The sequence below is a fragment of the Phyllobates terribilis genome, unplaced genomic scaffold (assembly GCF_046119375.1).
Source record: "Phyllobates terribilis strain yellow unplaced genomic scaffold, ASM4611937v1 Scaffold_4__5_contigs__length_816908805, whole genome shotgun sequence".
NCBI lineage: Eukaryota > Metazoa > Chordata > Amphibia > Anura > Dendrobatidae > Phyllobates > Phyllobates terribilis.
Genome location: NW_027362764.1, coordinates 190,567,995 through 190,593,737, shown reverse-complemented (window position 1 = coordinate 190,593,737; position 25,743 = coordinate 190,567,995). Strand labels below are relative to the sequence as shown.

Below are 25,743 nucleotides of genomic sequence, written 5' to 3'. Positions count from 1 at the left end.
AGCCGGCATTAGGGTACCGGTACCCAAGCTGGTGGGGGCAAAAACACACCCCAGCCAGAGACCGGAGGCCGTGGGCAGCATCTGCCACGGCCACCCACCACATCCACCACGAAGGCATACCACGTGGAGGGTCAGGGAACCCAAGGCCAAGGGTCACCCAACAGAAGGCCCGAGGGAGCTGGACCTGGGTGGATCAATAGTGGGGACGGCCAGAGAAAGGACAGAAGGAGAGCTCAGGGTCACGCTCCGGACTCGCTTGGGGGTTGGCTGGATCCAGGACCTGGTGGACGCAGCACGGCTCGGGAGGTCACTTGAAGCTGGAGTGACCGGAACATCAGCAGTGAGTAAATACCCTAAAACTGCACAACCCGACTCTGTCTTCCTTTAACACCTATGCTGCACCACCACAACCCCCATCCTCTGCACCTGACCCCCTGAGGCTATACCCCACCCGTTGGGGGTTATACCATCACAAGCTGCACCTACACCATCAGCCTCAGCGGACCCTGCTGCAGCGGCGGCCATAGTGACCGCAATACAACGGGTGGCGTAGTCGACAATAAAGAACTTATAACATCTGTAGGACTGCCACATACAACTGAGTTTGACACCCTGGGCACGGACCGGGTCACAGCCACTCGGAAGACTACAACCCCCATCTGATCCGGCTCCGGATATTCCCTCTAAAGAATATGGCCCAGGGGGTGCGTCACATGTAAAATCCACATTTGTTTTTTCTGCCAAGGAGATGCAGAAATGCTCAGGAAATTTCTGCTTCAAATCTGCATCGTGGGCACATACCTTAAGGCTAAGGGTATGTGCACACGATGCAGAAAATTTCTGCATCATTTCTGCATCTCCCTGGCAGAAAAAACGCATGTACAGTCCTGCGGAATACATGCGGATTCACATACTTTTCCACATGCGTTTCCGCATGCGGATTGACCAGCGCTTTCCAGGCGATTTTAGCATCACCTGGAAAGTGCTTGACAACTTGGTCACACTGTATAAGTCCATGCAACCGGAATGGATTTATATAGTATGACCGTATAAGAATGTTTAAAAATAAAAAAAATAAAGCTATACTTACCCTCTGATGCCCCGGCGTTTTCTGCCGCGTTCGTTCCTGGCTTGTTCCTGGCTGCCGGGATATCGCGAGACACTGCGCTGAAGGGCCTGCGGTCACATGACTGTGACATCACCGAAGGTCCTTCAGTCTTGCACGCGAGCAGAGGGAAGGAGACCGGGGGCTGTCAGAAGGTGAATATATCTTTATTTTTTATTTTATTCTTGTTTTTACAGATTTTTAATGGTACCTGGGTGTGGAGGAGAGTCTCATCTTCTCCACACTCGGGTACCATCCGCACATTAGAACGCGCCAATAACGCAAGTACAAATGCAGTCTTGCGGAATTGGCGCGTTCTAATGCAAGTCAATGGCGGCGAAAACGCCGCGTTTCCGCAAAATTAATGGACATGCTGCGGATTTTTGAGCGCAGCATAAACGCTGCGGAAAAATCCGCAGCATGGGCACAGCACATGCGGATTATCATTGGGGAACATTGTTGCCCTTCTACCATGCGTTTTTTATGCGTTTCCGCAGCTGCAGAAAAACTGCTGAAACGCATAAAAAACGCATCGTGTGCACTCAGCCTAAGGCTGCGTGCCCACGTTGCGGATTACAAGCGTTTTTGATGCGGAATTTCCGCAGCGGAAACGCTTGTAAAACGCTTGGTAATCCGCACCCCATGGTCCCCAATGGGATTCCGCAAGTTCTATGCACATGCTGCGGATTTTTCCGCAGCGTTTATGCTGCGTTCAAAAATCCGCAGCATGTCAATTAATTTTGCGTTTCCGCAAGCGGAATTGCCTTTGTCCATGCATGTGGAAAACGCGCGATAAACGCGAGAAAAACGCGCGATAAACGCGTGCGGAATTCCGCATGCGTTTTTCCAGGAGAGGACTTGCAGAAATGAAGCAGAAATTTTCTGCTTCATTTCTGCAACGTGGGCACATAGCCAAAATGCCCACGATGCAGAAATGCTGCATATTTTTTCTGCTTCTCCCTGGCAGGAAAAACGCATGCGGATTTTACATGTGTTTCTCCTGCCAGGTAGAAGCGTTTGTCAAGCGTTTTTGCATGTATTTCTGCATGCGGGTTATCAAGCGCTTTTCCAAGCGATTTTAGCATCATTCGGAAAAGTGCTTGACAACTTGGTCACACTATATAAATCCATGCAACCGGCATGGATTTATATAGTGTGACCAAGTAATAGTTAAAAAAAAGAATAAAAATGGTAAAAAATAAAGATTATACTTACCTTCCGATGTCCCCCGGTATTTTCTCCACTCTGTCCGGTCTGTTGTATCGGTCGCAGTGGTGTGAAAGGACCTGCGATGACGTCATTGAGTCATGTGACAGGTCACACGACTGCCGACGTCAGCGGTCGCGTGACCTGTCACATGACTCAATGACGTCATGGCAGGTCCTCACACCACCGCGACCCATACAACAGACCGGACGCATCGCTGAGGAGACCGGGGGACATCGGAAGGTAAGTATAATCTTTATTTTTTATTTTAAATTCTTTTTTTAACCGGATCTATGGTACCTGGGTCTGGATGAGAGTCTCCTCTTCTCCAGACCTGGGTACCATCCGCACATTGAATCGCTTAATATCCGTGTGTGCAAATGTGCTGACACGGATAATATGCGTTTCAATGCAAGTCAATGGTGGCAATTACGCTGTGTGTCCGCAAAATTAATGGACATGCTGCGTTTTTTTCCACAATGATAATCTGCAGCGTAAATTTCCGCAGCATGTGCACAGCACATGCGGATTATCATTGGGGACCATGGGGTACGTAGTACCAAGCGTTTTATTAAGCGTTGTCGCTGTGGAAATTCCGTGGCAAAAACGCTTGAAAAACGCATAGTGGGCACGCAGCCTAAATGTACATCTTCAACTGCGTCCTGGGCAGCACATATCTCGCATGTGACATGGGATATTATCATGGGGAATCTGCTCTCATAATCTCCCAGGCCACATCCCCTGCTGATCCGAACTGCCAATCATCAGGAGCGTACCGCCTCACTGCAAGCAGGAAGCCGGGAGGCAAGGGAGTGGTGCGCTCCTGAGGACCCATCTTGAGAATAATCCTTTAACCGTTTCATCTTGTACTTTAAAGACCATGCATCTGGTTAACAAGCTTCCTATATTCCAGGCATCTGAAATCAAGTTTTTCAAGACACTGCAGTCAAACGCTCAGCATGTTGTAATGTATGAGCTGCCCGAGCTCCAGCAGAAAGCCCGAGAACACGTTCCTGTGTCAGAACTGAAGGCGAAAGCTCAGGAAAAACTACAGCAAGCCAGAAGCCTCGAGTCCGGTAATGGATCTGAATTCGGCTCACTTACCGACTTCCTATGGGGTGGTACATATGTGCAATGTGGTTTTGATGGATTTAGGTAGTTTCATGCATTTTGCTAAAGTGGATACTTTTACAGGATTGGATGACGCTGCGCCTCTAGGGAATAAGTTCACAAAGAGCCATTTTGACTTAGATAAATTGTGAATTATATTTGTGTTTCTAATAAAATCACAATAATAAGTTTATATTTTTCATGTTTTCTTAAAGCCAGAATTAGACAATAACTTGTGGCAAAACAGACATAAATATTCTCTTACAATCCCTATCTAAAAAGTGTGTGGCAGCATACTCTCTTGTACCCTACTGATCCCGATAAGGGCTCTGGAATGCCTCATTGGAGTGGTGTGGAGCATGCTCCATTCATTCTCTATGGGTCCATTGGAGACTGTCAGATACAGCGCTCGACTTTCTATGGCAGAATGAATGGAGTATGCACAGCCAATGCTCCCATTTCAACAGGGACACAACACAACCCTGTTCCTGGGATCAGTGTGGGTCAAATCGTTTGGATCCCAAAGATCAGAAAGTTAGCAACTATTCGTAAGAGAGGTGATAACTTCCAATGTTGGGAAATAATTCTTTAACCCTTTCTGGTGCCATTACTTATAACTGCATAATTCCCCATGTTGTCCATGCTGTTTCCTACGCTGCATTATTATGCCTATTTCTCTTTGACTCGGTTCACACAGTTTCCCCCCACATTTGGTTGGAAAGCTTTTGATGGATATGCTAGATGAAGTGCCCGTCTGGCCACTATCTGTCTTGTTCATATCAGTATACTGCAATGATCGGTTGAACCAAAATCATTATTTTCCTTTAGGTAATGTATGCTCCTCTATGGGATCTGTCACAGGAGTTCATTTATCAGATATACAGGGTGATACACTCGCTACTTTACCCCGAAAGATTGCTGTAACTTCTTTACCCCGAAAGATTGCTGTAACTTCTAAAAGAGTCAATCTATCATACTGAGATTTGGACTGTACATACCTTGGTTCATGAGAAACTGATATTATAAAGCAAATGTTGAAAATGTCACATCCCAGCACGCCTGCACGCGCCATTCCATATTGTTGAATGTATTCTGTAGGAGGTCTGGGGTCATAGCCTGAATTTCTCGCTCTATGTTCTCTCGGAGTGCCAGTAATGTTCGTGGCTTGTTGCCATACATCGACCCTTCAAATGGCCCCAAAGGAAAAAATCTGGCAATAACGAATTCTTTTCTCTTGATCGGGCTCTTTCAATTCTTGAACGACAGTGACTCTGTATTGGCGAACACAACCTTTCTTGGCCGCTCGTTGACATGCGGAATACGACATGCCTGTTTCCTGGGAAGAGCTGTGCAACGATTTACATAGAGATGCCAGAAGTCGATGTTTCACATCTTGAATTGTTTCTGCAGACATTTTTGGATGTCCTCCATCATGCCTACCCTGTACGATCCATCTTATTCGCCAATAACAGAATACCCGGTTTGGACAGCGGATTTCAGCATCCAAACTTCTTTAGAAACTCAGTTTGGCACATCTTTAAGGACTCAGTTTTTCAATAAGTTTTCACAATTGTTAACAAAATTTCACATTGTTAACAAATGAAGAAGGAATTTGTCAGGAGTGATATGCTAGCACCACACAAACTACCGACGTGTAGAAAGGTGCGCAGCAAGTCCATCTCGTAGTGGAGACGACCGGTGGGGCGACAAGTCCCAAGACCTCTCAGCTCAAGGATGTGTGTAGTCACTGAGGTTCATTGCACTCTCACTTCTCATGAACTTATGAACAGTCCAAATTTCAGCACGGTCGACTGTCTCTTTTAGAAGTTACAGCAATTTTTCCGGGTAAAGTAGCGAGTGAATCACGCTGGTTTATGGGCTTTTGAATAGCTCTTCATGAATCTGTCACCAAGTTTCTAACACCTAATCTGAGATCTGCATGATCTAAAGACAGAGACCCTAATTCCACTCTGCTTTTTGTAGTTTTGATAAAAATCTTAGTTTTATCAGCAGGAGATTATCACTAGAGGACTAGTAAACCTTCTGCCGTGTAGTCCTCCATATTTATGAGCTCTGTATAACTCCTCCTTCACCATTGATTGACCGCTTTCTGCCTATGCACAGTGTACACAGAAACCAGTCAATGAGTGATGTGGCAGGGTTATACAGAGAACTGCTAGATCTGCAGCAGAAAAAACGAGGATTTCATAAAAAATACAACATGAAGTCCTGTAAGTGACACATCGCTGGAATCAGGGTTTCTGCCTCTATGTCTTGCTGCTCTCAGATTAGGTGTGAGATTCCCTTTAACACTTGCTGTAGTAGCCTATGGGTGATGGATGTGTTCTATGGATGCTGTATCAGTCTATGGCTGACCGGTATCATAGTTAGGCATCCATACAGCCTTTATGTAATCAGCTTTTACAAGCATATAATGTATTACAGTCTGAAAATTGCCTGATTGCGGGAAAAAAACTTTTAAAAAATGTATAAAAAAAAAAAGATATTTGAATTTGTCTAACGAATGTACTTGTTCTTCCACCCTTTCTCTACAGATACCAGCATGAACGAAGATGATTTCTTGACGTTAGAGCTGCTGCGTTGGTTCAAGGAACAGTTCTTTAGTTGGGTGAACAATCTTCCTTGTAGTAGATGTGGGGAGCAGACAGAGGCTAAAGAATCACTTTCTCCCTCTGAGGATGACTTACGGTGGGGGGCCAACCGGGTGGAGAATCATTACTGCAGGAAGTGTCAGTACGTCAACAGGTTCCCAAGGTGGGATTTCTAGTCTCTTTTGTCATTTATACATGAAATCTATGTATCTCTTCAAGCATTTATGGTTTTTTTCCTGTATGTAAATTTTCAAGTCCATTTAGAAAGGAAACATGTAGGCTCTATCATAATTTGTATATGGCTTACTATAGAATTATTGGCTTTTACTGATATAAAATTTGATATTCCTGTGCCAGGGCGTGAGTTCACAATAAGTGATTAGAGATGGGCGAAAATTCCCTTAGCCATGTACTGCCATTGATTATATTTTTAATTAAGAAACCATACATACATCCCATTATTGGAAGAGGTCCAACTCTTGTCACAATTTTAAGGTCCTGAATCATCTTTTAAAGAGAATCTATCAGAAGAATTTCACCCCCCAAACCATTTATATGCACATGTAGGTCTTTCAAGTACAAGTCCAATAATACCTTTACCTTTACATGACCAGTCCGTTCGTTCGTTACTGAGACATCAGCTTTTCAATTCAAACGCAAATTAGGCTGTAGATCTGAAACCTCTATGTCCCGCCTAGCGCCGCCGCCTCCTGCTTGACTGCCAGCCTCATCAGGCAAAGATGTCGTCAGCCAAGCAGGAGGCGGGGAATATACTTAGTTGGCTTCCTAAAACATTGAGGGTAAATAAATGTTATCAAAAAATAATTTCCATTACTTTCAAATTCTTTAATGTTTTAAACAAATAATTCAATAGTTAGAAAGACTTGCTGATTTCTATGTGCAAGGTGAGTAAGTACACAGTATGTTTGCTGAAATCCTTTATTTTTTTAACATCTTAGATACAACGACCCAGGAAAGCTTTTGGAAACCAGACGTGGACGGTGCGGGGAATGGGCAAACTGCTTTACCTTATGCTGCAGGGCTTTGGGGCTGGAAGCACGATATGTGTGGGACACTACAGGTGAGCTGGAGACTAAAAAACAACATCCCATCTTATATTCTCTTTGATATTGAGATGGAGGAACCAAAGGTATAAAATTAGGTGAATATAACATTTACATATTACTGATAGAGACTTTCTACGCCTAAACTACTGGGAAGAAAAGCTCTTTAAAAATTTTAAATCAAAAACTTTGTTTCATAAGTGTAATCTGACCCATTTGTTTTAACTTGGCTTGTGGCGTTTGTCTTATAGGGTTACTCCAGAAGAAAACAAGTTATCTTCTGTCCATTAGATAGGGGATAACTTGCTGATTGCAGGGGTCCAACCACTGACACCTCCATCAATCTCGAGGTCAGGGCTTTGGAACCCTAAGAACTGAGCTTTGCAGCTCCATCTTGTACAGCGCCGTTTCTCATACTCTTCCTCCACTTCATTCATTGTCTTTGGGACTTCCGAGCCCCGTTCTCAGGGTTCCAAAGCTCCGATCTTGGGAATCCCAGCAGTCAGACCACCAGTGATCAGCAAGTGATCTCCTATCCATTGACTAGAGAATAACTTGTTTTCTCGTGAATAATCCTTGAATGCTTGACTAAACTTAACTCTACTCTAAAATGCAATACGTAAAAGGATATCCTGATATTTTAGTTTTATATTGGTGTAATCCTACCTGTGTTTTTTTTTTAATTATTTTAACCCTTTAATGAAATCAACAATGCCATGTCACAAATAAGTGCATGTTTTCACACTCTGCAGATCATGTCTGGACTGAGGTGTTCTCTTCATCTCAAAACAGATGGCTTCATTGTGACCCCTGTGAGAATGCCTGTGACAAGCCCCTCCTGTATGAAGTCGGATGGGGGAAAAAGCTTTCATATATCATTGCATTCTCCAAAGACGAGGTATGTCTAACCTATGACTAAATTCATATATGCAACATATAGTCACCATTGCAGCATATTGTGACCACGTTAAATGTCTGTGAAAGGTTTCTTCTCTCTCCTGCATATTCCTAGCCCATCCATTTGATAAGAAAGCAGATACATAGACCTGTCTTCCAATGGATGTTTGAACTTTTAAATCCTGCCTTTAGGTTGTGGACGTCACTTGGAGGTATTCGTGTAAACATGAAGAAGTCATCTCCAGGAGAAAAGATGTTCGAGAAAGTTGGTTAAGAGAAACGATTGCTGGTCTCAACAAGACGGTAAGAAAATACTTAGATTGTTTAGTAAGAGACAGCATGTGTTGTATTATAGTGATTTGAAAACCAATTTTAAAATTCTCACTCTGCGTCAAGCATCATTCTGACATCCATAAATATTTTTTTGGGTAGTGAAAAAATGTTTTCATTCATTTGTGATGTATGTCCATTTCACCATGGCATATGTTTTTATCATATAGAAAGAATAATTGAAAATCTAAACTTCTCCTACTCATTGCCACGCTGGTGACTCTCATGCCTTTTCAGCACCGCCATACTCACTGTGTTCGCCGCTCTGCTCCTCCCTGTGTCAGCACGACTCTGTGCTGAGTCCTCATGCAAACTCTGCTGCATATCCCTGCTGTCTCCACCTGGCTATAGTGAGGCACGACCAGATCCAGCAAGGAATTTAACCCTACTGTGTTCTCCCCAGCCTATCCCCTGTCAGACTAGGGATATATTAGGCAGCTCTTCCCTCCTCATCTTTGCCTGAGCTTAGATTCCTAGTTGCAATGTGTCTCTAGGTTTCCGCTTTTGTGCATGCTTGATTTGACCCTGTTTCTGACCGGGCTCATTTACCCGTTCTGTCTGACCTCACCACCTCTGCTGCCTGCCCCGACCATCTGAATACTCTCCTGTCTCTCCCTCCTGTTCTCTGCATACTTGCTCCTGCTCTGCCCCGGTGGTCAGCTGCTGCAGGTCCGAGGACTGCCCTGGAGTGACTACCTGCAGCCAAGCCTATCACTACCAGAGGCTTTAGCGAAAACCAGGTTGTCTCTTAGTCACACCTTTCCAGGGTAAGCATGGCCCTTGGCGCAGTCCACACCCACCGCTGTCACACTCATGGATGGCATCAGAGTGCTATGCATGTATATGATGGGCCAATTCACTTTATTGAGCGAATATGATCCACGAATTGGTAGAAAAATTTAAATATATATTTTTATATTTAATTTATATTTTTTTGGGGGGGGGCGATGTGATCATTTATATAGATTATAATAGATACATGTTCCTTGAAATTCATGGAATAGGAGGGCCAAAATGAAAAACTCCACACAGTCCTCCATACAGAATAATGGGCCCCACTTAGTCCTCCATACAGAATAATGGGCCTCACATAGTCCTCCATACAGAATAATGGGCCTCACATAGTCCTCCATACAGAATAATGGGCCTCACATAGTCCTCCATACAGAATAATGGGCCTCACATAGTCCTCCATACAGAATAATGGGCCTAACATAGTCCTCCATACAGAATAATGCGCCTCGCATAGTCCTCCATACAGAATAATGGGCCTCGCATAGTACTCCATACAGAATAATGGGCCTCACATAGTCCTCCATACAGAATAATGGGCCCCACATAGTCCTCCATACACAATAATGGGCCCCACATAGTCCTCCATACATAATAATGGGCCCCACATAGTCCTCCATACAGAACAATGGGCCCCACATAGTCCTCTATACAGAACAATGGGCCCCACATAGTTCCTCCATACAGAATAATGGGCCCCACATAGTCTTCCATACAGAATAATGGGCCTCACATAGTCCTCCATACAGAATAATGGGCCCCACATAGTCCTCCATACAGAATATTGGGCCCCACATAGTCCCCCATACAGAATAATGGGCCCCACATAGTCCTCCATACAGAATATTGGGCCCCACATAGTCCTCCATACAGAATATTGGGCCCCACATAGTCCTCCATACAGAATATTGGGCCTCACATAGTCCTTCATACAGAATAATGGGCCTCACATAGTCCTCCATACAGAATAATGGGCCCCACATAGTCCTCCATACAGAATATTGGGCCCCACATAGTCCCCCATACAGAATAATGGGCCCCACATAGTCCCCCATACAGAATAATGGGCCCCACATAGTCCTCCATACAGAATATTGGGCCCCACATAGTCCTCCATACAGAATATTGGGCCCCACATAGTCCTCCATACAGAATATTGGGCCCCACATAGTCCTCCATACAGAATAATGGGCCTCACATAGTCCTTCATACAGTATAATGGGCTCCACATAGTCCTCCTTACAGAATAATGGGCCCCACATAGTCCTCTATACAGAATAATGGCGGCACATAGGGGTGGTGGTCCTGGTTTGCGGGCAAATAAAACCACCCTGTGGGCCAGATTTGTGTTCATAAGACCTTGGTCCAGCGATCATGCCTGTAGTCCATGGCTAGCAGACTAGAGTCCTGTGAACCTGCTGGCATCTCCAGAACGTCTAATTTGTAGGCCAGGCTCGCCGTCATCGTGCGTGCATCATGCTGCAATGGTGACGTTGCAGGTAGCAAGAGGTCCATAGGGCTCTGGTTCGGCGGCCAGAGACTACCGACATGACTGCTGGAGTAGGGTCATTTGAAACTTTTTGCTCAACTCTAATGCCTTCTTTCCTGTGACAGCAAGTCAGGAGAGAGTCAAGAGAACATATAACAGCTACGAGGTATCTCTTAAAATATAACCTTTAATAAATCTCTAAAAAGAGAGTATATAGTAAATACCTCCAAAATTATATACCAGTCCTTAATTACATCCTGCTTATATCCAAATTGAGAAATACTACCTCTAAAAATATCAAAACAAGAGGCAGAGAATGCCAAGCAATAGCAAAAATAGTTCCAAAACACGTAATGCCTAGACCGTCCTATTAGAATGCAAACAGATGACCTACAAAAAAGGCCAATAATTTCCAACCAATCATGGTCAGTAAATGAAAAAACATACAGTGTTATCAAATATTAGTGACATGTGTGGATCTCACCCATTTTTTGTGCATGTGGGCATCGTTCGGGTTTCTTCATCCCCTTCAGTCCATTGGTTCCTCAGGAGAAAATCTACCCTGTCGTGCCCCTGGTGTTAGCTCCCGCCCTAACAAGGGCAGTACCCAAATATGTCCTAACAATGTCACCCACAAAAAAGATCCCTTCCGACGCGTTTCTTCCTCCTTATCGGGGATTCATCAGGGGAGTGTATTTGGTATTTTTTGGGGGGCATCGGCCATACAGAAGAGCAACAAAGTGACTCTGTGCCTTAAAATGCCAAGTGACTTAAAAAATGTAATGACCCTCACAATGGTGAGAGTCCATCTCAGTGGTACAGAGTGCTGCTACCACTATCTCCAGATGCATCCAGATGTATGTTTTTTCATTTACTGACCAGGATTGGTTGGAAATTATTGGCCTTTTTGTAGGTCATATGTTTGCATCTTATAGGGCGGTCTAGGCATTACGTGTTTTAGAACTATTTTTGCTATTGCTTGGCATCCTCTGCCTCTTGTTTTGATATTTTTAGAGGTAGTATTTCTCAATTTGGATATAAACAGGATGTAATTAAGGACTGGTATCGAATTTTGGAGGTATTTACTATGTACTCTCTTTTTAGAGATTTATTAAAGGTTATATTTTAAGAGATACCTCGTGGCTGTTATATGTTGTTAATACTGAGGAAAATTGTCTGCCGTATGTTAAGCAGATTATAGCTATTCTAGAGAGTCAAGAGAACCCAATATACGTTAGATGGTGAGCAATCCCAGTGGAAATGTACTAGTTCTGCACTATGTACTATGCATGACCAGCTTCATGTTCATTTCTCGCTGATACTGGCTTCTTATAGCGTAATTGGCTCACAGTTTGATCTGGTTTGCTGGACTATCCTTTCAGTCAATAATACACTGCAACAGATGTGCTAAAGATTTTTTTTAATTCAAGTTTTTCATATTTGCATAGTCTTGAATGATTTTATAGCCTTGCTATGCACATCTGTGTAGTCAGCTTGCACATATCCCTCCTATGATGGACCCACATAATGAAGAAGTCTGGAACAGATCAGAAGATCAGCATTGCGGCCCTTCCACATAGAGCCACGTGCTGTGCGCCGGCCGACACGTTGCCACAAGAGTTACTGAAATCTAATAGCAGTTTTTTATCCTCTCTATTTTCAGTTTCTTACACTTATCTCTATGTGGCATCAATACTTCTACATTGTAATGACCCGGATAATTTTTGTGTATTACTTTTAGCGACAACAGTCCTTGCCAGAACAAAGAAAAAAGGAGCTGCTTGGGAGGCTGATAGTGGAGATTGTGGAGTTTATGTCTCCAAAGACGCCCAAAGCTGGTGAGCTCGGTGGTCGAGTGTCCGGATCTGTAGCCTGGCGGGTGGCACGAGGAGAAGTTGGCTTGCAGGTAATTAAAGACCCCATATGAGCAGCTAAGGTCTCATAAGACACCAGTGATTTTTCTTGCATCTAAAAACCCAGACCGTTATTCATCAGGGTTTTGGATCTGAATTTCATCAGAGATTGGTCAGTGTGTCCTTTTATACCATCAGTGATTCATCAGCAATTTTCTCGTACTGAAAAAATAAAATTGCTAAATTTCTCCTATCTATTGTGGTAATGGATAGTCATGGACAGCCCACAGATGACAATGGCTAGTGTCAGTGATTTTTCATGGACCCATAGACTTGAATGGGTTATTTTGATCAAAATCCAACATGTCGCCATGATTTTTTTGTATACACACATTCCTCCACCCCCAAAAATACCTGTAGATCTACCAGTTCTCTGAATGCTGAGCTCTGTATAACCCTGTCCACACCACTGATTGGCAGCTTTCTGCCTATGCACAATGTACACGGAATGCTGCCAATCGGTGGTGGGGCAGGGTTGTACTACATGGCAGCATGTTTACTAGTCCTCTAGTGATAATCTCCTGCTGATAAAACTGATTTTATCCAAACTACAACAAGCAGCCCAGTAAGTGACACATTTCTGGAATCAGGGTCTCTGTCTCTATATTCTACTGCTCTCAGATTAGGTGGCAAAAAAACGGTGACATCCGCTATTGAGAGAGTCTGGTGAACCCCATTCTAACTAAACGGTTGGCCGCTCCTGCCAGAATCTGTGCGATTTAACTACATTTAATTGTTTATAAGCTGCAATCATTGTGTGCCAATATTTTATATTATGCAAGTCCTCAGCTCAAGGCAGAATGTCTATAGAAGAGCAGAAAGCAGCGTAGATCATAGAGAGGACTGTTCTATAATTGCTCCATCTTAACACTATCAAGAGATATAATGGTTGTATCTGGAATGATTGTGATGCTTCTGTTTGACTTCAGGCCAAAAGTTTTATTTTTGTACCCACTGAAGAAGAGAAAGCTGACAGACGTTTCCATCTTCAGTACAACGTTGTCGACGATCGCTATACGAGAGTCTCAAGTAACAACGAAGTGATCAGTGGCTGGGAAAATGGAGTCTGGGTGACAGAGTCTATATGTCGGAAAGTGGAGAATGACTGGAAAATGGTAAGTCTAAATTGATCAAATGTGATTGATCAAAGCCAACTCTGATATACATAAGATAAGTGGAGATTTTAGTAAAAATGATATTGTTTTGTTATATTTGATGAAAATGACATTGTTTCTTCAAAAAGTCCACAACAAAAATCCTCATGTCTGAACATGGACTTAAAGGGAATCTGTCAGTAGGATCAACCCTCCTAAGCCATCTATAGGGGTCATGTAGGTCATAGAAAGCTGAATAACATGATACTTTGATATTTGCAATGTGATATTTTATCCGAGAAAAATCCTAATTTTTCTTAATATATTGATAAGCTATTAAGATCTATGGGCTGGACACAAGATCTCCCAGAGAATCTGCCTCTAGAGCTTATTTTAAATGAAAGGGGACATTACCAATGTGAGACAAGTAATGACTGACAGTCTGCTTTCCTGATCTACATGTCTCACACTGGTATCTCCCCCTTTCATTTAAAATAAGCTCTGGAGTGAAATTCTTGGGGAGATCTGTGTGCGTCCTACAGCTCATTTACATATTAAGAGAAAACTGGAATTTCTCTGTAATAACGCATTGGATCACAGATATCAAGGTACCATTTTGTTTAGCTTTCTGTGACCTACATGCCCATATAGACAGCTTAGGAAGGTTGATCCTACTGACAGATTCCCTTTAAAGAGGTAGCCTAGAATTTATTCCCTTTGTGATATTTCCATACATGTATGGCGCATTTCAGATATGGGTGTATAAAGAGCAGGCTCAGGAGCTAAGCCCACTCCGTACGTTGCGGTGGACGGCTGTGTTATACAGCCATCACCTGCCACTATCGGTAGCAACAGGAGCCATCCCCAATCACTGTTTTACCCCATAAAAGCTGTGTTAATCACTGACAGAGGCATTTAAGAGACATGCTGATGGCCTTCTGAAGAGGCTCCCAATACTGTCATCTTTGTGCTTTTTGTGCCTGCGGTCGGGCATTGTAGAAGATTGTTAAATTCACTATATATTGTAATAGTGAAGTATTGCAGTATAAATTACAAGCAAGTCAAGGGTGACTAGAAGTAGAAAATTTTTTGTGAAACATTAACAAGAAATAAAAGAAAAAATTTAAGTTTACTTACCCCCCACCTTTTTCTCCAATTAAAAATAAAGAAATGTAAAAAAAACATATTTTCCTGCAAATGTCTGATCTTTTAAAATACAAATTTATCCATAAAAAAGGGAAAAAAAAGTTTTGATTTGCTGTAATTTTCTGATCATTTTAGGACATTTTTACTATACACTGAACCCCGTAAAAATAACCCCAAAAAATTATAGTGGAATTGTGATTTGTTTTTGTTTGTTTTTTACCGTTTCAATGCAATTAGGATTTTTTTATCATGTTTTTTTCTGTTCATTATATGGTAAAATTAATGGTGTCATACAAAACTACAAATCATCACGCAAAATAACATGCCCTCGAGTAGATATCTTGATAGAGTAATAAAACGTTATGATTCTTGGGAGAAGTGGAGGGAAAAAATTCAAGTGCAAAGACAAAATTTAGCCAAGGCATGAAGGGAATAAAAAAAATACCAAAAGCAGAGAATGAAATAAAATAATGGAATAACTTAGATTTAAAGAGGTTTTCCACTACAAAAAATAATGTACCCATTGATTTAAACATTGGAAAGAAGTCTTTTTGTAAATACCTTCCATTGTTATAAGTGCTTGTGAGTGGCGCTATTGCTTACCGCTCACTCCGCATCACGTGACCCCAGCTGCAGCCGGCTCTGATATCCGCTGGTGTCACATCAAGTTCTGGATTCCCCCAGGTGTGACCCAGTGACGCGCTCCCCCCTGATTGACTGGGCTGTGGGCAGTTTCACCGCACGTCACAGCCCAGCACCCAGGATGGTAGAGGTACAGCTCCTCCTCTGGTCTTCATAGAATCTCATCAGTAGCAGCTGCCAACTCCTATCTCAGTAATGAGAAAGTCTGTCTTCACTGAATACGGAATTCACCCAGGAACTGAGAATTTTGTGAATGAACGTCAGCCCTGGCAGAGAAAGAATCAGATTTCTCAGATAAGATATATTACAAAGTCACTTATTTCCACGTGTACTATTAATTTATGTAATAAAAATGTAAATGATGGTTACACTTAGTTTTGTCTTAACCATGTGAAGTGCATGCTTGATGGGTTTGAGATCTTCTTTGCCTTAAAAAAACACCTGGGTTGCTTTCGCAGTATGCTTTGGGTCATTGTTCATTTGAATGAATGCTGTTCTAGAACTGGACTGGCTAGATTTTTTTTGACAAAGTCTAATCTGGCCTATTTTTAAGGCTGATTAATGGCTTGCACCTTGTGGTGAACCCTCTGCGTTTGCTCTCATGAAGTCTTCTCTTTATAGTAGACTTAGATACTGAAACACCTACTTCCTGGAGAGTGTTCTTCACTTGGGTGGATGCTGTGAAGGGGCTTTTCTTCACCATGGAAAGAATTTTGCGATCATCCATCACTGTTGTCTTCCGTTGACATCCATTTTTTGCCGAATGTAGCAAACTGTTTATTTGGCCTCTCCTAACGTTTCTGCTGTCTTTGATGGATTTTTTCTTTTTTCAGCCTAATGATGGTCTGTTTCTTTTCCATTAAAAGCTCCTTTGACCGCATATTGTGGGTTCACAGCAACAGCTTCCAAATGTGAATGCCACATCTGGAATCCGCTCCAGAGGGAATAGCCCATGCAGCCCATTAAATAACTTTTGAGATAATTGTCTAATCACTTTTGGTTCCTTTAACAAGAGGCAGCTACATCTTAAAGAGCTTTAATTCTTAAACCCTTACTCCAATTGAGATGCGAATGCCCTCAAATTAAAGCTGAGAATCTGCACATTAAGCCAACATTATTATGTAACTGTATCTTGAATATGTTTTGTTAAAGAGCTAAAATGCCAAAACTTGTGTCACTGTCCAAATATTTCTGGACCTAACTGTATATATTATTTTATCACTTTCTCTGCTTTGATTCTTGGACATGAATTTGAAAATTAAACTAGATTGAAGGATGTAATCTTTTTTCTCATCTTTAGCTTAAACACATAAGGCCAGATTTATCAAAATTTGTATGCCACTATTCTGGCACAAAAAGCTTTGAAAACTCACATAATTTTGGCGCAACTTGAGGCTGCGCAAAAATGATGTGACCTTTTTGGAGTGGCAGTGTTTGCTACACTACAAAACTTACTCCAGCAGTGACTGGAGTAGGATTTGTGGCGGGACACACACGGAGGTGCACGCCACTCGTCCAACTCTCCTGATTCATGAAGAGTTGTATGCCTTTTCAGGAATAAGGAGCGTATGACTCCAGCACGTCTCTACATCAATACCGGCGTGATCAATGCTGGTCATGATGAATCAGGCCCACAAGGTTACTCTTGGCTGCCTGCTGTCTTCTCTGACTCCCCAAAAACATGCACACTTCGGCCGAACATGCATGTTTGTTTCATGATGGAGTCGAACATTACCAGACTTCTCTGACAGCCACTTTTCTCCTGGCAATAAAAAAAATATTCCTCTCTTGTGCAAGCACAGTCGTACTCAGTAACTACAATATATCAGTCTCCTCCCCAGAACCAATAACCCTATCTCTGTATTACAGGTATATCTGGCCCGAACTGAAGGTGCATCCACTGCTAAAATTGGCTGGAAGTTTGAATGTGCATCAGTGGGATTGAGCATTGAAAATATAAGTGTCCGCTCCAGTAGCCAGACTTTCCACAGTGGAAACATAAACTGGCAGTTGCGTTCACAAGACACACAAGTGGAAGTTAGTGCTGGTAAGTTTGGCCTAATGTTTATTAAGAAAGTTATCAAAGTTTTGAAAGACAATTAAAGGATTGGAAGAAAATGCTCCAGAGCTTCTGGTCAGTCTTGAGATTGTCTAACAAGTTCTTCGCTCTGGACTCCCACCAGCATATAATAAAGCACCTACTAACATGGGTGTGCTGAATAATATGTTTTCCGTCGAAGATTTTAAAACTTAAAGGAGGTTTTCCTGTTTCGGAAAACCTGTTACCTTGCTGCAGTTTGTTTTAACCACTTCGCACCAGAGCCTGTTTTTGCCTTCGTGACCGGACCAATTTTTTCATTTCTGACCACTGTCACTTTATGAAGTAATTACTCTGGAACGCTTCAACGGATTCCCCTGATTATGAGATTTTTTTTTGTGACATATTGTACTTCATGATTGTGGTAAAATTTCTTCGATATCACTTGCGTTTATTTGTGAAAAAATCGGAAATTTGGCGAAAATTTTGCAATTTTCAAACTTTGAATTTTCATGCCCTTAAATCAGAGAGATATGTCACACAAAATAGTTAATAAATAACATTTCCCACATGTCTACTTTACATCAGCACAATTTTTGGAACCAAATTTTTTTTTTGTTCGGAAGCTATAAGGGTTAAAAGTTGAGCAGCGATTTCTCATTTTTTCAACAAAATTTACAAAAACATTTTTTTTAGGGACCACATCTTATTTGAAGTGACTTTGAGGGGCCTTTATGACAGAAAATACCCAAAAGTGACACCATTCTAAAAACTGCACCCCTCAAGGTGCTCAAAACCACATTCAAGAAGTTTATTATCCCTTCAGGTGTTTCACGGGAATTTTTGGAATGTGGAAGAAAACAATGAACATTTAACTTTTTTTCACAAAAATGTTACTTTAGACCCAATTTTTTTATTTTCACAAGGGTAACAGGAAAAAATGGAATACACAATTTGTAGTGCAATTTCTCTTGAGCGCGCTGATACCCCATATGTGAGGGAAAACTACAGTTTGGGCGCACGGCAGGGTTTGAAAGGGAAGGAGCGCCATTAGACTTTTTGAATGTAAAATTTGTTTGAATAATTAGCAGACGCCATGTTGCGTTTGGGGAGCCCCTAATGTGCCTAAACAGTGGAAACTCCTCACAAGTGACACCATTTTGGAAACTAGACCCCTTAGGGAACTTATCTAGATGTGTGGTGAGCACCTTGAACCCCAAGGTGCTTCACAGAAGTTTATAATATTGAGCTGTAAAAATTAAATTTTCACATTTTTCCCACAAAAACGTTTTTCATCCCTTAATTTTGCATTATCATAAGGGTAATAGGATAAATTGCACCATGAAATTTGTTGTGCAATTTCCCCTGAACACGCTGATACCCCATATGTGGAGGCAAACCACTGTTTGGGCTCAGGGCAGGGTTTGAAACGGAAGGAGCGCCATCTGACTTTTTGAATGTAAAATTTGTTTGAATAATTAGCGGACGCCATGTTGCATTTGGGGAGCCCCTAATGTGCCTAAACAGTGGAAACCCCCCACAAGTGCCACCATTTTGGAAACTAGACCCCTTAGGGAACTTATCTAGATGTGTGGTGAGCACTTTGCACCCCCAGCTGCTTCACAGAAGTTTATAATATTGAGCCGTAAAAATAAAATTTTCACATTTTTCCCACAAAAAATGTTTTTCATTCCCTAATTTTGCATTATCATAAGGATAACAGGAGAAATTGCACCATGAAATTTGTTGTGCAATTTCTCCTGAGTACGCTGATACCCCATATGTGGGGGAAAACCACTGCTTTGGTGTACGGCAGGGTTCGGAAGAGAAAGGAGCGCTATGTTGGCTGGGATAGGTTGCCGACACCATGTCACATTTGAAGAGTTGCTGACATGCCGAAACAGCAGAAACCCCCACAAGTGACCCCATTTTGTAAACTACACCTCTCAAGGAATTCATCTAGGGAAGTAGTGAGTATTTTTTAATTTTTAAATTTATACCATTGGGCAGTGAAAAAAACATAATTATATTTTTACCACAAAAAAATGTTTTACCCTCAGATTTTACATTTTCACACAAGGCAATGGGTAAAAATGGTGCCGAAATGTGTCACACAATTTCTTCTAAAAGTGGCAATACCCCATATGTGGCTGTATCGTACCGCTTAGCCATACGGTGAGATCTGGGGGGGACGGAGTGCTATTTTACAATTGGAGAACAAATTATTTTAGAATAGGCATTTGGATTTGGGAGCACAAAATTTTCTGAATTTCTTTTGGGGGGCAAGGGCCATTTCGCTTTTCCAGAGCCTTTCTGCTACCAGTAACTTGGAATATTTTTAACAGATGACGGACCTGAGTGGGGACTAGCTTTTTTTGAGGACTGAGTTGAAGCTTTTATTGGGAACATTTTACGTAACATTTATCCGGCGCTCTATGCTGAGCACTTACATCGGGGTTTCCATCTAAATTTCCAAGTGATGTAATTCAGATGAAACCCCTGCGGGATCCATTCACTGTAATGAGGCAGCAGAGTTACTCTGGACTCCGTCTGGCCTCTGTTTAGCGGTGTCCTTTTTTCAGAAGTGCACAAAACTGTGGCCAACCGCACTTTTATGCACGCCTAAAAAAACTGACACTGTGGGATCACAGGCCAGACGGCATCCACAGTGGCCTATATCTGCCTCATTACAGGGAATCTTCCGTCATGGGTTCCGTCTGAATCACGTATTTCAGAGATTTACACGGAAATTCTGGTGTAAGCGCTTAGCGCAGAGCGCAGGATAAATGTGAGCAGAGCCTTACTGCGATCTTTCGGAGACATAATAAACAAATCAGTAGCAGGTGAAGAATTGGTTTTATTTATTTTTTACGCCGTTCCTCGTGTGATATAACTGATTAGATTACTTTATTCTTCGGGTCGGTACAATTACAGAGATACCAGATTTATATCGGGTTTTTATGATTGACAGCTGTCACACACTAAGAGACGCTTTTTTTGCAAAATCTAGTTTTTGCATCACCATATTTTGAGAGGTATAATTTTTCCATATTTCGGCCGACAGAGTCATGTGACGGCTTGTTTTTTGTGGGACGAGTTGACATTTTTATTGGTACCATTTTTGGGTACGTGACATTTTTTGATCGCTTTCTATTCCGTTTTTTGGGAGGTAAAATTAACAAAAACCAACAATTCAGGAATTGTTTTTTGAGGGTTTTTTTTATGCCGTTCTGCGTGTGGTAAAAGTGATAAGGCAGCATTATTCTTCGGGTCAGTACGTTTACAGCGATACTACACTTACTGTATATTTTTTTTATGTTTTGGCGCTTTTACACAATAAAAAACAATTTTATAGAAAAAATATTTTTTTGCATCGCTTTATTCTCAGCGCTATAACTTTTTTATTTTTCGACTGATGGAGCTGTATGGTGGCTTTTTTTGCGGAACAAGATGACGTTTTCAGCGGTACCATTTTTATTTCCATTTTGCTTTTTGATCGCATTTTTTTCCACTTTTTGTTTGGCGATATGATGAAAAAGCATAGTTTTTTGCTCCGTTTTTTATTTATTTTTATTACGGTGTGCACAGAAGGAGTTAATTAGTGTGACAGTTTTATAGCTCGGGTTGTTTCGGACGCGGTGATACCAAATATGTGTACTTTTTTTGTTTTTGCATAAATATACGGATTTATTGGTTTAATATTTTATTTATTTTTATTTATTTTGTGATTTTTTTTTTAATAGTTTGAAAACATTTTTTTGACTTTTTTTTTTACATTATTACTTAGTCCCTGTATGGCACATTAATTTTTATTTTTCTAATCACTGATGTCTTGCAATGTAATAGACATGTATTACATCGCATGACATCTTTGCTGACTGTTTCACAGTCAGTGTCTCCTGCCAGGCTTCAGCTGCAGGCTGAGCCTAGCAGGACACCATATATGGCAGATCTGGAGGCGGTCATGTGACCTCCAGCTGCCATAACAACGGCAGGTCCTGGAAGGCATCAGGGGGCCGTCGGAGAGGTTTGTTGACGACCCCCTCTCCTCTCACTATCTTCTATATGCCGCGATCACGATAGATCGCGGCATATAGAAGATAGCAAGGGTTAACATCCAATCAGGTCCCGATGATGACCCCTGTCAGAGCTATCGCTCTGCACCAGAACCGCAGCGCTTGCAGGACCCTGGGGGTCCTGAGCGCTGCGGGACCACCCACCGTTTTTAAACGTCGGCGCTGCACAGAGCCCAGGCAGCGCCGACGTTTATGTACAGTGGGCGGTCCTGAACCGGTTAAAAAAACAAAATTGTCGTTTACTCACCCTCCCCAGGTCCCTCACTAAGTCTTTGACACTGCTTGTCTGTTATTGGCTGCATTGCTAAGGTCTCATTGGCAGCAAATCAGTAAGCTCAGCTGCTCGTAGCATCAAATTGGGCAGAACCGCTGGGCTCAATTATTGGTTGCAGTGCTGTCCATGTGACGTCAGTGCTGCAGACTCGACACAGGACCCTGGGAGGATGAGGAAAGCTGTCTGTTCTTTTAAAAGAAACTGCGCTGTGGGGACAGGGAAACCCCTTAAAACTAAATAGTTAGCATCTAATCAATGAAGGCTGGATGTACAGTGTCAGAGTAAGGACACCGCGGCTCCTTTCTGTGTAGTGGCCGTTCTCTAGTAATGCAGTTCAGCACCTGTTTACAGCTGGCCATCACCAGAGCTGGAAACAGCTAATTAGTGGGGGTTCAGGACATCGGACACCCATCAATCTCCTACTGATGACCTATCCTAAAAGATGGGTCATCAGTATCATCAGCCTGGAAACCCCTCTCATTTTCATATAGTAAGTTAATCTTTTAGTGGTTCCAGGGGTTTATTACGTCTTTTTCACAGCACTTTTGGAAGTTCCTATCCTGTACGTTCATCAAGAAAGTTTTTTGTTAAAATGCATTTGTACAGGAGAGGTGTCTTCCCGATGGTAATCTGCTGACTGAGGTTCTTTACATTGCAAAAATTTTGCTTCTGCATAATTGACACTCGGGAGAGCTTTGGCACTTATTGCATACAGCTTCAATATTGAGTTGTAGAAGTCTATACACGATAAGCTACCCCCCTCATACTTGCTGGACTTCTCACATCTGAGAACCCACTTTACATATTCACCGCCATTGTCTTTCCAAAGCTGAATCTGACACCTCTTCTTTCTTAAGCTAAGAACACACTTAGAGGTCCCTCATGCCTAAAAATGTTGATTTCGGTGGGACCAACCAACCATCTGATGTGTATGAGACGTTCCCAAATTTCCCCTGACAGATGATGCAGTGGGGATAAGGGTCGGGTAGCTGGCATTCAAGCAAAGCACCCGATTTCTTTTGTCTTCCATGTAGATAAGGGGCTGCCGGGCAAGTGTAGCAGCAACTTATCACTCCCTGTAGAACAGGGATGTCAAACTCAAACACACCGAGGGACAAAATGAAAAACTTGGACAAAGTCGCAGGCCAACCAGTATAAAGTACAGGGTGGGCCATTTATATGGATACACCTAAATAAAATGGGAATGGCAGAAGAAATGCTAGCACAGGCTTCCAGTATCATTTGTTTCAGATGCTGCACATCTCGTATCTTCACAGCATAGACAATTGCCTTCAGATGACCCCAAAGATAAAAGTCCAAGGGGGTAAGATCGGTGAATGATGAAGTTAACAAACAAAACCACTGCTATTGGTCTGACACTAACCCACAGTGGATAGATCCCTCCAATACTGTTGGAACACAAAAATTGATGGTATGGTGTGGATATCTGAAATTGCTACATGATGATGTGTTGCCCTCTTTATGCACTGAAGATGGCACGTTCCCTGAGTTTTTCCAGCAAGATGGTGCACCACCACATTATGGGTGTCAGGTCCGAGCATTCCTACATGAACAGTTTCCTGGAAAGTGGATTGGTCGTCGTGGGCCAGTTGAATGGCCACCAAGGTCTCCCGATCTGACCCCCTTAGACTTTTATCTTTGGGGTCATTTGAAGGCAATTGTCTATGCTGTGAAGATACGAGATGTGCAGCATCTGAAACAACGGATACTGGAAGCCTGTGCTAGCATTTCTTCTGCGGTGTTGCGATCAGTGTATCAAGAGTGGGAGAAGAGGGTTGCATTGACAATACAACACATTGGACAGCACTTTGAACACATTTTATAAGTGGTCATAAACTTGTAAATAACTCATGAAAGAATAAAGTTACATTAAAACCAAGCACACCATTGTTTTTCTTATGAAATTCTCAATAAGTTTGTGTCACATGACCCTCTTCCCAGTGAACAAAATAAAGTTGGATCCAAAATGGCCGACTTAAATGGCCGCCATGGTCACCACCCATCTGGAAAAGTTTTCCCCCTCCCATATACTAATGTGCCACAAACAGGAAGTTGATATCACCAACCATTCCCATTTTATTTAGGTGTATCCATATAAATGGCCCACCCTGTATAATGGGCCCCACACAGTCCTCCATACAGAATAATGGGCCCCACATAGTCCTCCATACAGAATAATGGGCACCACATAGTCCTCCTTACAGAATAATGGGCCCCACATAGCCCTCCATACAGAATAATGGCCCCACATAGTCATCCATACAGAATAATGGCCCCACATAGTCCTCCATACAGAATAATGGGCCCCACATATACTGTATAATGGTCCCACATAGTCCTCCATACAGTATAATGGGCCCCACATAGTCCTCCATACAGAATAATAGGCCCCACATAGTCCTCCATACAGAATAATGGCCCCACATAGTCCTCCATACAGAATAATGGCCTCACATAGTCCTCCATACAGTATAATGGTCCCCACATAGTCCTCCATACAGAATAATGGGCCCCACATAGTCCTCCATACAGAATAATAGGCCCCACATAGTCCTCCATACAGAATAATAGGCCCCGCATAGTCCTCCATGCAGAATAATGGGCCCCACATAGTCCTCCATACAGAATAATAGGCCCCACATAGTCCTCCATACAGAATAATAGGCCCCACATAGTCCTCCATACAGAATAATAGGCCCCACATAGTCCTCCATACAGAATAATAGGCCCCACATAGTCCTCCATACAGAATAATAGGCCCCACATAGTCCTCCATACAGAATAATAGGCCCCACATAGTCCTCCATACAGAATAATAGGCCCCACATTGTCGTCCATTTAGAATAATAGGCCCCACATAGTCCTCCATACAAAATAATGGCCCCACATAGGGGTGGTGGCTCTGGTGTCTCTGCTCTCGCCTGTACAAGCATTCACTTGACTGCTGTGTACCATGCCCCACACTTGCATTGCCCTGAATATAATATAATACACTTTATATATTATTTTTTGCCTTTTACATTGTTCTTTTCGATGTAAACCATTATTCAATAAATTGGTTTTCCCTTCGCAGATACAGCCCTGCATTCTTACCCAGAGTTTGGTAACGCATCAGACGTCGTACTGGAAGCCGATCTGAGCGGTGGAGAAGAAGACGCTGCGTGGCAACATACGCAATTGTTTCGAGAGAGCCTCAGTGCGACTGAACACTCTATGGAAATTATTATCACTCTTAAAGAACGATCCTAGTCTAGTATTTCTACATATTTTAAGGACTGTTTGTGTCGGGATCCACCGTGTGATGGAGAGATTACAGCTTTTCCATGGACAGTTTGATACTGTCGTTACTGTTGTACAGTTTCCCCCCCGAGGTGCACATACAAGGACACACTGGATGGCAATGAAGCTGGCGACTTCTGGATCGGAGTTTTTAGACTATAACGGTTTTAAAGGTTTTATTGTGTTTTTAAAAATCCAGCTGAACAATATGATGTCTGTTAAGGATTTTGGAAGCCATATCTTTTGCTTGATAGATGAAGAAGTATAAGGCTTTGACAGTTGTGGCATTTTACATGCACTTTTTACTAGAAAAAAAAAATCTCATTATCAAAAGTGCCTAAAAGAAAAAAAAAAAGTCTCCCCGGCTATAGCAAACATTTACAGCTCAGCTTTCATTTTTTTAACTCCTTCCCACTTTAGGCAATTTATTTTGTTCCTCTCTTTCTTCCAAGATCCTTGTGTATTTCTCCGTCACCATAGCCGTATGAGGGACTGCTTTTTTGCAGGATGAGTTGTCGTTTTTAAAGGCACAATTAATTTTCACAATATAATGCACTGAAAAAACGTGCTAAAAAATTCCAAGTGGGGTGAAATAGTCAAAAAACAAATTGTGCTATTGTTTGTTTGGGGGTTTTGTTTACACGGACTTCAATGT

The 25,743-nt window shown here is 42.3% G+C and overlaps 1 protein-coding gene across 1 annotated transcript in view; it reads left to right on the top strand.

The window, feature by feature from the left end:
• NGLY1 (N-glycanase 1) overlaps positions 1 to 25,452 on the top strand; it is a 45,086-nt gene extending 19,634 nt beyond the window's left edge. The window contains exons 4-12 of the mRNA XM_073678004.1: positions 3,225 to 3,387; positions 5,977 to 6,196; positions 6,993 to 7,114; positions 7,850 to 7,995; positions 8,187 to 8,297; positions 12,347 to 12,511; positions 13,448 to 13,633; positions 17,270 to 17,447; positions 24,883 to 25,452. Of these exons, the coding sequence (XP_073534105.1) occupies positions 3,225 to 3,387; positions 5,977 to 6,196; positions 6,993 to 7,114; positions 7,850 to 7,995; positions 8,187 to 8,297; positions 12,347 to 12,511; positions 13,448 to 13,633; positions 17,270 to 17,447; positions 24,883 to 25,058 (1,467 nt within the window). The 3' untranslated portion in view covers positions 25,059 to 25,452. The remainder of the gene's footprint in view (positions 1 to 3,224; positions 3,388 to 5,976; positions 6,197 to 6,992; positions 7,115 to 7,849; positions 7,996 to 8,186; positions 8,298 to 12,346; positions 12,512 to 13,447; positions 13,634 to 17,269; positions 17,448 to 24,882) is intronic.
• Positions 25,453 to 25,743: the final 291 nt, after the last annotated feature.